This window comes from Hemiscyllium ocellatum, chromosome 33 (genome assembly GCF_020745735.1).
Source record: "Hemiscyllium ocellatum isolate sHemOce1 chromosome 33, sHemOce1.pat.X.cur, whole genome shotgun sequence".
Taxonomy (NCBI): domain Eukaryota; kingdom Metazoa; phylum Chordata; class Chondrichthyes; order Orectolobiformes; family Hemiscylliidae; genus Hemiscyllium; species Hemiscyllium ocellatum.
Genome location: NC_083433.1, coordinates 13899462 through 13914623, shown reverse-complemented (window position 1 = coordinate 13914623; position 15162 = coordinate 13899462). Strand labels below are relative to the sequence as shown.

The window sequence follows — 15162 nt, the reverse complement described above, 5'->3', positions numbered from 1 at the left end:
GGGACACCTGATTGAGGTCTACAAAATCATGAAAGGTATAGACGGTTAGAGAAAAGCTTTTTTCCCAGTGTGAACAATTCAATGACGAGAGGTCATACTTTAAAGGTGAGAGGTGAAAAGCTTCAGAAAGATCCTTGCGGCAAGTACTTCACACAGAGGGTGGTAGGTGCCTGGAATGCGTTACCAGCTGAGGTAGTAGAGGCAGGCAAGGTAGATTCATTTAAGATGTGTCTGGACAGATGCATGAGGAGGTGGGGAGCAGAGGGATACGGATGCTTAGGAATTGGGTGACAGGTTTAGACAGTAGATTTGGATCGGCTCAGGCTTAGAGGGCCGAAGGGCCTGTTCCTGGGCTGTAAATTTTCTTTGTTGTTCTTTCTCTTTGTTGATTGGCCCTGGGAAATTGCCCCTAGAGTCCGGAGATATGCAGGTTGGGTGGATTGGCCCTGGGAAATTGCCCATAGTGTCCGGAGATATGCAGGTTGGGTGGATTGGCCCTGGGAAATTGCCCATAGTGTCCGGGGATATGCAGGTTGGGTGGATTAGCCCTGGGAAATTTCCCATAGTGTCCGGAGATATGCAGGTTGGGTGGATTGGCCCTGGGAAATTGCCCATAGTGTCCGGAGATATGCAGGTTGGGTGGATTGGCCCTGGGAAATTGCCCATAGTGTCCGGGGTTTTGCAGGCTGTGTGGATTGTCCCTGGGAAATTGCCCATAGTGTCGGGGGATATGCAGGTTGGGTGGATTGGCCCTGGGAAATTGCCTACAGTGTCGGGGGATATGCAGGTTGGGTGGATTGGCCCTGGGAAATTTCCCATAGTGTCCGGAGATATGCAGGTTGGGTGGATGGCCCTGGGAAATTTCCCATAGTGTCCGGAGATATGCAACTTGGGTGGATTGGCCCTGGGAAATTACCCATAGTGTCCAGGGATATGCAGATTGGGTGGATTGGCCCTGGGAAATTACCCATAGTGTCTGGAGATATGCAGGCTAGATGGATGATCTGTGGCGTGTACGTAACTGCAGGGATAGGGTGGGTCTGGGTGGGATGCTCTTCAGAGCTGTGGACTTGATGGGTCGATTAGCCTGTTCCATACTGTAGGAATTCGATCAACCTATTATGTTGTTCTTATAAAAGACATCTTCCTTCAGAAAAACCTCTGAGGGTGTGGTCTCCCTCAGTACTGCACAAGTGTCAGTCAGTCTTTGTTTTTCCAAAGTATATGAACGTCGCTGGCAGAGCCAGTGTTTGTTGCCCATCTGTAATTGCCCTGCAGGTGGTGCTGTTGTGCTACACTCTAGAACCATTACACTCTGTGCAGTGCAGGGATCCCCAGGGTTTTGACACAGTCCTTAGGTCTCTGGACTGGAACTTAAAACAAAAACCATGCAACTCATGGGTGGGCTACACCATAACCCACAATGTACATGGTTGACCGGACCTTGGTGATATTTGACAACAAATGGAGCTGTGTAAGTAGAACACAAGGCTTCAGAAAAGATTTATTAGGATGTTGCTAGCGTTGGAGGGTTTGAGCTGTAGGGAGAGTCTAGGACTGTTTTCCTTGGCTGAGGGATGACCTCCCCACGGATATTGTGGGTCAATCCACAGCAGCTGGACTGCAGTGGTTCATAAAGGCAGCTCACCACCACCTCCGCGAGGGACGACCAGGGATGCACAATAAATGCAGGACAGCCAGAGACACCCACATCCCACAAATGAATAAATAAAAAAAAAATTGCAGAGGTTTATAAAATCATGAGGGGCATGGATGGGGTGAACAGTCAATGTCTTCCCAGAAGAGGGGGAGTCCAAAACTAGAGGGGCATAGGTTTAAATGGAAAGATTTAAAAGGGACCTAAAGGGCTACTATTTCACACAGAAGGTGGTGTGTGTTGGAATGAGCTCCCAGAGGAAGTGGTGGAGTCTGGTACATCTACAACATTTCAAAGGAATCTGAATGGGTATATCGGGTGGCATGGTGGCACAGTGGCTAGCACTGCTGCCTCACAGCGCCAGAGACCCGGGTTCAATTCCCACCTCAGGCGACTGACTGTGTGGAGTTTGCACATTCTCCCTGTGTCTGCGTGGGTTTCATCCAGGTGCTCTGGTTTCCTCCCACAGTCCAAAAATGTGCAGGTCAGGTGAATTGGCCATGCTAAATTGCCTGTAGTGTTAGGAGAAGGGATAAATGTAGGGGAATGTTTCTGGGTGGGTTGCGCTTTGGTGGGTTGGTGTGGACTTGTTGGGCCGAAGGGCCTGTTTCCACGCTGTAAGTAATCTAAGGGTTTCGAGGGATGTGAGCCAAATGCTGGCAAATGGGACTAGATTAATTTAGGATATCTGGTTGGCATGGACGAGTTGGACCATAGGGTTTGTTTCCATGCTGTATATCCCTATGACTGTATGTCTCAGTGTTTTATCCACCAATGGGGCCTTTTACATTCAAGGGACTGACATGTGTTTTGTGATATGGAAGGCAATGTGTTGCTGGTGGTGTTTGCATAAATGTCCAGCCTTTGCCCTTCCATGTGGTTGGGATTGGTGGCTTTGGGAGGTATTCATAAAGGAGCCTTAGTGAGTTTTTGCAGTATATCGTGTAAATCATACACACTGCTGCCAGTGTTGTGTGTGTGTGTCGATGGTGGAGGGAGTGCATGTTGAAGGTGGTGGATATGGTGCCAGGCAAGTGGGCTGCTTCTTCCTGGATGGTATCAAGCTTCTTGAGTGTTGTTGGCACTGCACCCATCCAGGCAAGTGGGAAGTATTCCATCACACTCCTGACTTGTGCCTTGTAGATGGTGGATAGGCTTTGAGGAGTCAAGACGTTAATTACTGATCATAGAATTCCCAGCCTCTGACCTCTTCTTGCAACCATACTCTTTATGTGGCTGGGCTAGTTCAGTTTCTGGTCAACGGTAACTTCAGGAAGATGAAACTGAATATTAATCTACAGTTCTGTTGAGGGGTCACCAGACTCGAAATATTAACTCTGTTTCTCTACAGATGCTGCCAGCGCTGCTGAGTTTCTCCAGCACTCTCTGTCTTAGTTTCATATGGAACTAAGGGTTTGCAAAGAGAATATTCAGTTCGTGTGCTTTTTAAGGCTGGTTGAGGTAAAGGGAAGGGGGCAAAGGACTGGTATTCAGTAGCTAGGAAGGGGAGACTAATTGAATCAAGTCATGTTTTCAGAAGTTATTCTTGATGTGACACCAAAGTGATGATATCAGAGGGGCTGGGTGTAAGAGAGCTATCAAGATTGGTGGGATGGGTGTTTACTTGTGTGAGTAGTTATGAAAACTAAATATTTGCGAAAAGCCCAACAAAATTTTGGTGTATTGTGAAACTTACTTTTTAAGTTGGGGTCTCAAACAGAACCCAGAATTGTTACAGCACAGACAGAGGCCATTCAGCCCAATGTATCCATGCTAGCTCTCCAAAGCACCTCCTGTCCCATTCCCCTTCTCCTTAACGGAAAAGGTGAGGACTGCAGATGCTGGAGAGTCAGAGTCGAAAAGTGCGGCGCTGGGAAAGCACAGCAGGTCAGACAGCATCTGAGGAACAGGAAAGTTGACATTTCGGGCATAAGCCCTTCATCAGGAATGTGATGCCGAAACATCAACTCTCCTGCTCCTCGGATGCTGCCTGACCTGCTGTGCTTATCCAGAGCCATCCTTTTTGACTGCCCCTTCTCCTTAAAGCCCTACCCATTGCTCCTTTTCAAAGAACTGTCTAATTCCCTTTGGGGTGCCTTGCGTTCATTTGCTTCCACCGCACTCTGAGGCAGTGCATTCCATTCCTTAACCACTTGCTGTGGGAAACACTCTTAATATTTGTGTCTTTTACAAGCTTCTTTAAACCTGTGTCCCCCTCATTCATGATCCTTCCCTGAGTTCCTCCTATTCACCCTTTACAGTGCATTTTTTTCATCACTCTACATAATCCTTAGCTGCATAAAATCTTGAAGTTCCATTTCTGCAGGATATCTTAGAAATACACAATGTGCAAGTTACTCATAAAAAACAGATGTTATACCAATCACCCACAATTTTAACAATAAATACTGCTGTAACTTTGTCATAAAATGTCTCTCTGATCTAAAAGAAAGTATTATGGCTCATAAACTACCAATAAATTTCTGAAACGGTCCAGGTGTATCTCTCAAAGAACCCAAAACTGCGGATTTACTGCATTAAGACCCTTCATCCTAATGAACAGTAACTTTTCATTTCTTCTTGTCTTCTTAGAAATTAAGTAGCTCCGACAGCCAGCCAGAGCTCTTCCCAAGGTAAGACATCTTCTCGAGAATATAGGTAACATTTGAGAAACGCTTGACATATTCAAATGTCTTAATGTGTGAGAGTTGACCTTGAGTATGACAGCCCTTTGGCTGCCAAGTTTACTTGGTAACAGTGTTGTTCGACCATTGAAGTCATGCAATCTCGTGTGTGTTAATTGGTGCAATGTTGCTACAGTTTTCTGTGTATCTTCACCTTTCCATGCTGGTCTTTATCTGCTTCTCATATTCAGGCCCTTGCCTTTCTTCTCTGTCCATCCCTTTCAGATACAGATTGGCCTTTAGTGCAATGCAATGTTCTGAGGTCGGTCATTCGGAAATGCTCAATAAGTATGGCCAATAAGTAGGGCTGTCTTCAGGAATTAAATCTCCTCAAAATAATATTTTTGAACAGTTCCCTTTTTGTAATTGTAAAAATGTAGGAGAAGGCTGTTTGATGGCCAGTCAGGTTTTAGCAACTTAGTTAACGAGGGGTATAAAAAAAAACCGATAAAGTTGCCATACTGTTACCAGGGCTGCTCTCTCATAGAGAGAGATGAGGTTTAACCTGAGGGTCACTACACCTCTGGTGAGGGGAGAGGTTGAGAAGGACATTCCTTTCTGGTAACCTCAGACTGTGTGGGAATTGTCCCCAAACTGTTGGTATTACTTTACATTACAAGCCAACTGAGCTAACTAACTCTATTTCTCTTGCTTACAGTGGTATATTTAAGGTTGAGAGAGGTAGGAGAGGAATCAAGGGTTATGGGAAAAGTTTAGATTCTCTACAGTGTGGAAACAGGCCCTTCGGCCCAACCAGTCCACACTGACTCTCCGAAGAGTAACCCACCTAGACCCATTTCCCTCTGACTACTGCACCTAACACTATGGGCAATTTAGCATGACCTGCACATCTTTGGACTGTGGGAGCAAACCAGAGCAAACCCACGCAGACACGGGGAAAATGTGCAAACTCCACATAGGCAGTCACCCGAGGCTGGAATCGAACCTGGGACCCTGGTGCTATGGGGCAGCAGTGCTAACCACTGAGCCACTGTGCTGCCAACGAAAAGGATAGGGATGTGTTGGATCAGCCAATATCGTATTGAATGGTGGAGCAGGCTCAAGGGGCCGAACAGCCTACTCCTAGTCTTATTTCTTATGGTCTTATGTTCTGAAGGACTCCCTTAGCGAGGAGTCTACTTTCATTCCAAGTGGTCAGTGTTGCATCACAAAGAAGAGTGTGTAGGATGAGCAATGGTAAGTGTAAGGACAGACCAATTAGCAGTGCGGGCTCATAGAATCATACAGCACGGAAACAGACCCTTCAGTCCATCCAGTCCATGCTGACCATAATCCCAAACTAAGCTAGTCCCACCTGCCTGCCCCTGGCCCATATCTCCAAACGAGTTTGACTATTCCATGTTGAGCCACAAAGAAGATAGTGGTGCATTGGCCAAGTCCCTGGCTAAGTAATCCAGAGATTTTGGGCTAATGGTCTCAGAACATGGGTTCAAATCCCACAATGGTAAGCTCATGGACTTTAATATTCAATTAAAACAACTCAGACAGAAAGCTAGTTTCAGTAACGGTGACTGTAAGACTATCGTCGACTGTTACTAAAATTCATCTGATTCAGTCGTGTCCTTCAGAGAAGATAATCTCCTCACTAGACCTGGCCTACTTGTGACTCCAGACCCACAGCAATGTTAACTGCCCCCTCAAATAGCCAAGCATGGCACTCAGTCCAAGAGGCAGTTAGGGCTGGGCAAACAATACTGTTCCTGCCAGTGACACCCACACCAACGCTGCAAAGGTCAAAGGAAACTACTTTTTTGTGGGGAACCTGGATCTAGAAGACATGATTTAGAAAGATAAAGGGGTCTCTTATTTAAGCCAGTGATGACGAGGAATTTCTTTTCTCAGGGGATTGTTAATGTTTGGAGTGCTATTCCCCAGACAGCAGTAGAGTCTGGGACACATATTTTAATCAAGACTGAGTTAGAAAGGTCTTTGACGTGCTGAGATCTCGGAGGGGCAGGCAGGAAAATGGAGTGTAGGCCACATCAGATTAGTCAGGATGGCGAGGCAGGCTCAAAGGCCTACTCTTGCTCCCACATCTTGTGCTCTGATGAAATTTGGAAGAGGGGGGTGAGAATGGGAGTGGTTGCTAATTAATTGTGTCTTTATTCACAGGGGAACCAATCCATTTGCCACTGTCAAGCTGCGGCCTACTATTACCAATGACCGTTCGAGACCCTTTGTGCGATAAAAGTGAACAGTGCGGACATTTTGAAAAAGCAAAGCAAATTGCACTTCAAACTGCTGGTGGACAGCATAATCAGTAACTGTTGATTTGGTTTCAAACCTTTCTGGGAACTTCAGATGCCAGAGGCAAAGACAAGTATCTTGATTTTCACTGAAAAGCCATTCAATAAGAAATGTTTTAATGCTTCAGGAATTTTAATGAGTAACACACTGGTCACAGTAAACAGACAGTGAATGAGTCCACTGTCTTCTTCAGTGAGTCTTGATTCATTGAAGTCAAAAAGTGTGGCGCTGGAAAAGCACAGTTGGTCAGGCAGCATCCGAGGAGCAGGAGAGTCGACGTTTTGGGCATGAGCTCTTCATCAGGAATGTGAAGCTCCCGACTGTGAAGGTTCCTCATTCCTGATGAAGAGCTCATGCTCGAAAATTTGACTCTCCTGCTCCTCGGATGCTGCCTGACCGGCTGTGCTTTTCCAGCGCCACACTTTTAGACTCTGATCTCCAGCCATCTGCCGTCCTCACTTTCGCCGAGTTGATTCATTGAACACAAGCGATGTGTTAATTATCAAGCACTGGGTTTTCAGTGGTGAGGGACTGGGTTTATGATGAGATTTAACTCAATTCAGTGGGCGGTGTGGAAGCATTGCTCTTTCTAATTGGAGTGAGGATAAAAGAAATTGTAAGAACGTCAGACATAGGGAATGGGAGCAGATGTAGGCCATTTGGCCCTTCAATCCTGCTTCAGAATATATTTCTTAAATTAACCAATTTGGAAATGGCCAACATATCCTAAGGTGGGTCCTAAACCTGGGCTCTCTGCGGTACAAGTACACTGTTTCTGATATCAAAGCACAGTTGGATGGGAGTCTAGATGGTTATGATCAGCCCTCAGTATGTCTGGAGCTCCTTCTGCCAATATTGCAACCAGCCTCTCCTTATAGGAGAAAGTGAGGTCTGCAGATGCTGGAGATCAGAGCTGAAAGTGTGTTGCTGGAAAAGCTCAGCAGGTCAGGCAGCATCCAAGGAACAGGAAATTCGACATTTTGGGCATAAGCCCTTCCTGATGAAGTCGAATTTCCTGTTCCTTGGATGCTGCCTGACCTGCTGCGCTTTTCCAGCAACACATTTTCAGCAGCCTCTCCTTATACACTCACCAGGCAAAGCATTTGACATGAGGGGTGAAGCTGCTTTGGGAAGATTGTAGGGCTGTGGTCTCTGGTTGTCGTCTTGGCTCCACTTTCCTGTTAGCTTTCCTTCTCCACCCCCCCCCCCCCCACCCCTGCTCCCAAGAGACTATGAATCCCTTGACAATCAGAAAACGATTTCACTCAGCCGTAAATAAATATTTAAGGGTCAGGTTTCTGTCACCTTCCACACTCTTTGCATCTCTATCTTAGAAAGGGGGCATCTTACTCTTAAACTGTGTCCCCACTGCTTTCAGCTCCCCTGAAAGAGGAAACATCCTATGGGTGAAACAGTCTCCTTTGTGGTTGGCTCAGTGGTTACGGAGCCAGGGACCTGGGTCTGATTCCATCCTTGGGCGGCTGTCTGTTGTGGCGTTGGAACGTTGTGTCTTCATTTCCTCCCAAAGGCCAGTACAGGCACGATGGGCAGAAAGGCCTTATTCTGGGCTGTGTGAAGAGTAGGGAGGGAATTGGAAAAAATGGGATGGGCCAGCGCAGAGTGGAAGCGTGTGTTCCACACAGTCCAGCTACAAAAGCAGGCTTGGATGTTTTTCCTTCTCATTGATGAGACATTGATGGTGAATGACTTGCTAAGAATCAGTGCTTGCCTGAGAGTGGGAAGGCTGATCGGAAAGGAAGGACAGAGAAACTCGGGCCTGATTCTTTTGTATCTACAGAGGCCTACTGCCTCACCCAGGCTGAGAAAAACTCCGTTTATATCCCGCTCTGTTTTGTGATTTTCGAGCTGACAGGGGGCTGGAATGCTGTAGAAAATGCTGGAATGTCTCAGCGTCTTATAGCACGGTGAAGCAGGCTAGAAGGGCCAAATGGCCTACTCCCGCTGCCAAGCCTTATATTCTCATAACATTTATCTATCCTCACTGTAATCAGGAGCGACATAGCAATCTGAAAAGGGGGATAGAAACATAAGCTGACATTACTGGTCAGCTTGGACCCTTCTCTATCAGGTGCTTCACCTAGTGAGTTTATGATGAGGGGCGGGTTGGAATATTGATCAAAGCTTCTGGGAGCTCGACATATAATGTGGGCGGATCACTACTCCCATCCAACTGCTGTTTGATAGCAGAGGTGGTGTACCTGTACCTCAGTGAATCTGTCTTCAAGGAAGAAGATGCAATCTCAAGACCCACCTCGGGATATGATGACCGTGTGATGGTCTAAATCGGTTGAGTTAACAAATTGAATTTGAGCGTTATTAACACCATTCTAGAAGAGTTGCGTGGCAGTTGGGTTGAAGACACTAACTGTATATGACCTTTAAACCTAAATGCAAAATTGCAATTACATTGCAGTTTGGTAATCCACAATTATAACAAGGGCACACTAGACCAGACTTATTATTGTCCAAGCTGCAAGTTATAGGTTTAGACTTGCGTCTTGTTGTCACGTATGGAGTACATGAGTACAATGCAAAGTGTATCATGTGACGCCATCTTAGATACAAAGTACCTGGATACAAAATCTCAGTTACAGAAATAGGAAAGTAAAGAAATAAGTTAAAAAGTTCAGCATTACAAGTCTTCTTAGCATAAAAATAGAAAAATAAAGAAATAAAGTTAAGGGATAGTTAGAAGAGATGGTAATCCCGTTGAGTGCATGTGCACAAATGGACAATGGAGGTCATTTCTCATGGCATGCTATTTGTCTCCTGTATTTTGGAACACCCACTCCTTTTTGGCAGATTCCTGGGAAGCACCTGTAATTATCGGTACACTGGGTAAACTGTACTCTCCAAACATTGACACTTGTTTTTCTGGAAGTTCTGTGGAGATGGGCTAAGAAAACTCCTGCCAGTATTGACACGCTGGCTGAAAGAGAAATAATTAAGTACAATAAAAGTTTAATAAATGTTCAGTAGGTTAGCATTTGGGGCAAGTCACAGAGATTAGGAAAATGGATGAACTAATCTAGCGTATTAAGGTTGCTTGGGGTCAGATATGTTAGCAGTACAAATGTGGCACAACCAGAGTAGAGAGGGTTATAACAAACGGTCATGTCCCAGAGGTACGAAAGATTCCTGCAGGGCAGAGGAAGGATAGCACTCCAGTCTGAATGATGCCCAGAGTAAATGCTTCCTTTATCTTGAATGGAAGCCTAGATGTACCCCCTTAGACATTGTACTGGGCAACAACCAGGTAAGATATTCCAGTGAATAACGGTTAGATGTCCTGTCCAAACAAGATTAAAGACACAGCAATTTGCTGTCTATTTACTTTCCGGTTTGTGCACACGTGCCCTGGTATTAATTTACTCTTCAAACATTGGAGCTGAGTGGAATTAGGTGGCTCAGTGGTCAGCACTGCTGTCTCACAGCACCAGGGACCCAGGTTCGATTCCAGCCTCGGGCGACTGTGTGGAGTTTGCGCCTTCTCCCCGTGTCTGTGTGGATTTCCTCCCACAACCCAAAGATGTGCAGGTTAGGTGGATTGGCCACGGGCGATTGCCCAAAGTGTTCAGGGATGCACGGGTCAGGTGGATTAGCCATGCGGGGGGGGTCTCTTTGGAGCAGACTTCATGGACGGAATGGCCTCTTTTCATTGTAAGAATTCTATGATTGAATAGAATCACGTCTACTTTAGGTGATTGCTACGTTCTGATAATGTAACACCATGTAAAAAGTAGCATGAAAATTAGTGTTGGGTAACAGCTCGGGGAGACGGATTTTTCCCATGGGAAGAGTATATCTCCCTTGTGTCTGTATTAATAAATATTGGTGAAGCTTCCAAATGTTTTTCTGTTTTTCAATGGGTGGAGGTGACTAAAGAGAGAACCTCCCATCACAGAACCTCTGCATATTGCCCAAGGTTGTGGGAGTATCAATCTTCTGTCTAACTCCACAAAAGTTGACACAGTTCCAGAGAAGCTGTAGTCATAGTTCCAAAGGGGAAATTGATTACAGTGTGTAAACCGGCAGCAGCTTTCCTGTCACTCAGCCTGTAGCTCCCTTACCTTGTTCAAATCCCACATTAGGATTTCAGAACAAGACATGCCAAACTGTTTTTCAGGGAGTGCTGCACCAGGGTCTCAGGTTCGATTCCTGCCTTAGGTGACTGTCTATGTGGAGTTTGCACATTCTCCCCGTGTCTGTGTGGGTTGCCTCTGGGTGCTCCGGTTTCCTCACACAGTCCAAAGATGTGCAGGTCAGGGAGGATTGGCCGTGGGGTTGGGTCTGGTCCTTCAGATGCAGACCTTATTCCGTAGGGCTTTTCTGTCTGCTTGATGTAACAAGTCCTACAATGGTGATTTTTTAAAAAAACCCGTATTTATTGTTCATCCCTAATTGCCCAGAGGGTAGTTAAAGATCTACCTGGAGTCCTGTGTAGGCCAGACCAGGTAAGGACAGCGGTTACCTTCTCCAGAAGGGCAGTAGTGAACCAGATCAGATCAATAGAGTCGTAGAGTCATACAGCATGGAAACAGACCATTCGGTCCGACCAGATCCTGCTGGTCATAATCCCAAACTACATGAGCCCCACCTTCTGCGTTTACATTAATCCCACCTGCATATCCCTTCAACATTTCTTATTCATGTACTTATCCAAATGTTTTTAAAACATCATAACTGTATCCATATTCACCACTTCCTCTGGAAGTACATTCGGTACAGGAACTACTGTCTGTGTAAAAAGAAATCGCCCCTCCTGTCTTTTTTAAATATCTCTCCTTTCACCTTAAAAATATTCCCCCTAGTTTTGAACCCCTCCCATCCGTGGGTGTCATTCACCTTATCTATGCATCTCATGATTTCATAAACCTTAATAAGATCCTATGCTCCTTTGGAAAATGTCCCTATCTCAAACCTTCCATTCCCAGTAACATTCTGATAAATCTTTTCTGAACCCTCTCCAGCTTAATAATATCCTTCCTATAGCAGAGTGACCAGAACTCGGCACAGTACTCTAGAAGAGGTCTCACCAATGTCTTGTACAATTGCAACATGACGTCCCAACTCCTATATTCAAAGGTCTAAGCAATGAAGACAAGTGTGCTAAATGCCTTCTTAACTCCCCTGCCTACCTGTGACACAGTTTCAAAGAATTATGTACCTGAAACTCTTGGTCCCTGTGTTCTGCAACACTACCCAGAGCCCTACTATTAATTATATAAGTCCTGTCCATGTTTAGTTTACTGAAATGTATTACCTCACATTTATCCAATTAAACTCCATCTGCCACTCCTCAGCCCATTGGCCCAATTGATCAAGACCGCTTTGTAATCCTAGATAACCTTCTTCACTGTCCATTATAACTGTACTACATAGAGTCATAGAATCGCTACAGTGTGGAAACAGGCTCTTCAGCTCAACAAGTTCACATCGACCCTCTGAAGCGTAACCCACCCAGATCCATTCCCCCTACCCTATTATTCTGCATTTTACCCCTGACTATTGCACATAACCTACACAACCCTGAACACTATGGGCAATTTAGCATGGCCAATTCACCCTAACCTGTACATTTTGGGTTGTGGGACGAAACTGCAGCACCTGGAGGAAACCCACGCAGACACGAGGAGAATGTGCAGACTCCACAGACAGTTGCCGGGGATGGAATTGAACCTGGGTTCTTGGCGCTGTGAGGCAGCAGTGCTAACCACTAAACCACTGTGCCGCCCGTTTTCCAGATTTTTATTGGGTTTGTATGCCACAATCTGCCCTGGTTGAAGCCCAGATCCCCAAGGACATTACTTGTGAGTCTGGATGACTAGTTCAGTCATGATACTATTGGGTCTTCACTTCCCCCTTCCTAATCCCTTCAGGAGAAGAGCAATATAGTTATTCTCTGCTGTCTCTCCTGATGGTAGGGTGGCCCTGGCTGATGTCTGGGAGAGGGGCAGGAGGAGCCATGAGTTTGAATCCCAGCACCAATACATCTGGTGGGATTCAAACCTGAAGTGGGAAACTAGTCTCGATGGTAGGGGCTGGGCAAACAGTTACCAATTAACGCAGAAGCGATTCAATAAAACCATTTTTTGGAAAGGGAATCTGTGTCTGTCCTATGTGAGACTCCAGAGCCACAACAACTTGGCTGACGTTTAACTGCCTCCTGGGATAGCCCTCCTGAGCCACCTGGTTGGAGGGGTAATTAGGATTGGACAACAAATGCAGACCCATAGCAATGAGGTTGACTCTTATCTGACGTCTGGGATGGCTTCAGCAAGCCACCTGGTTGGAGGGGTAATTAGGGATGAGCAACAATTCCAGGCCTGTAGATTTGTGGTTGACCCTTAAATGCCCTCTGAGACGGGTTTCAGTTGGCAGGCAATTCGGGAATGGGCAATGAATGCTGGCCTTGCCAGTGATGCCCATGTCTCATAAAGGATAAACCAAGTGCCGATTTGCTCCGAGCGACACCGGGGTGACTTGACTAGCCAAGGCCAGAAGTGCGATTCAAGGCCACATCCTCTCCTGATAGAGATCTGAGGCTACAAGATGCAGGACGTTAAGTGACTAAGGGGTCAGAGCCTTCTCCAGTTTCACGGCTCCCGTGGATTCTTTTGGATTGGTTCAGATCCAAGTCAGACCAAGTTACTGATGGCTCCAGTTTCGTGTTGGGAACCAACTTTCTTCTTTCATCTCTGGGACCCAGGTTCAAAAGCAGTTCAGACAGATTAAATGGAGAGTCCTTAGCAACCAGCTTTGATACCAGTTCCAGATGGACATGAGTTTCAACATAAAAGCCTTTCTGTACTGGGCAGCCCAGCCAAGGAGAGACATTGGGTTGGAGACATTCAGTGTTACAGTATGGGTTTTAATGTCAAGGCAGCTTAGAATTCTCTCTGTTCTTTTGCGTCTGATTGAGTAGACAATAGTCATGAAGTGGATAGTGCCCTGACATAGGGCCCTACAGGCAAGACTAGCTGTGGTATAGTACTAGAGTATTGGGGTGTTCAGGGATTAGAAGTTATGTTGAGGTTGTGCAGTTGAACAGAACATTGCTGAGGCCTCTTGTGATGTAGCCAGTTCTGGTTGCTCTGTCATAGGAAGGTCATTATTGAAGTGGAGAGGGTTCAGAAGACATTGACCAGGATGTTGCTGGGAATGGAGGGATTGAGTTATAAGGAGAGTCTGGATAGGCTGGGAATTCTTCACTGGAGAATAAGTGGTTGAAGGGTGAGCTTTACAGAGGTTTATAAAATCCTGAGGGGTATAGATAAGGTGAATGGCAATTCTCTTTTCCTTAGGATGGGGGATTTCAAGACTAGGGGGTATGTTTTTAAGGTGAGAGAAGAAAGATTTAAAAAAAGACATGGGGGGCAATTTTCTTTACACAGAGTATGGTTTCCAGAGGAAGTGATGTATGTGGGTGGAGTTACAATGTTTAAAAGACATTTGGATAAGTACACAAATAGGACATTTTGGAGGGATATGGGCCAAGTGTAGGCAGGTGCGGACTAGTTTAGTTTGGGATTATGGGTTGGAATGGACTGGGTGGACTGAAGGGTTTTTTTCAGTATTGGATGACTCTATGACTCTAGAGAGCTGGAACTCAATAACTAAAGGAGATTTTTGTCATATATCATTGGTTTGAGGGACCAAGTGGCTTTCTTCTCTACCATAATGACTCTATGATGTTGGAAAGGAAACATTCAGATATTTAGGAATAATATCAAAGCAATGCTGATGGACGTTGGTTAGCTCAGTTGGCTGGAGAGCTAGTTTGCAATGTAGGGTGATGCGAAAAGCGTGGGTTGGATTCCTGCACTAGCTGATGCCACCATGAAAGTGCTGCCTTCTCAAGCTTGCCCTTTGCCTGAGGTGTGGTGACCCTCAGGTTAAACCTGCCACCAGTCATCTCTCTCTCTCTAATGGAGAAGCAACCCTCCAGGGTTATCGTGTCTTAACCTTGATGATGCAGGGTATTTTGTCAAGGCGACACAGAAGTGCCTCCCTGTTCTCTGCTTGAACTATCCAGTTTGTCTCATTGTGCTATCGCTTTCTCCATAGCCATGTAATGTTATTTCCCTCCTGTGCTCATTCAATTTCCTTTTAAAATTGACAAGGATGTAAGAACTAGGATCAGGGATAGACCATTCAGACTCTTGAGCCTGCTCCATCATTTAATATGATCATTTATGAACTTACCTTGGTCTTAACTCCACTTTCCTGCCCGCTCCCATAACCCTTTAACCCATTACTGATTTGAAATCTCCTCCTTGGATTTACTCAATATCCCAGCACTCACCACGCTCTCTGGGGGAGTGGATTCCATAGATTCACCATCTTTTGGGAGAAGTAATTCCTCCTCATCTTTGTTTTAAATCTGCTGCCTATTATCCTAAAACTATGACTTCTCCTTCTACATTGGCGGCACGGTGGCGTGGGGCGGCACGGTGGCACAGTGGTTAGCACTGCTGCCTCACAGCGCCAGGGACCTGGGTTCAATTCCCGCCTCAGGCGACTGACTGTGTG

At 45.8% G+C, this 15162-nt stretch overlaps 1 protein-coding gene across 1 annotated transcript in view; it reads left to right on the top strand.

The window, feature by feature from the left end:
• Window positions 1-6550, top strand: part of LOC132831218 (brain-specific angiogenesis inhibitor 1-associated protein 2-like protein 2) — a 70884-nt gene extending 64334 nt beyond the window's left edge. Inside the window, exons 13-14 of the mRNA XM_060849229.1 lie at window positions 4250-4290; window positions 6475-6550. Coding sequence (XP_060705212.1) covers window positions 4250-4290; window positions 6475-6550 — 117 coding nt within the window. The remainder of the gene's footprint in view (window positions 1-4249; window positions 4291-6474) is intronic.
• Window positions 6551-15162: the final 8612 nt, after the last annotated feature.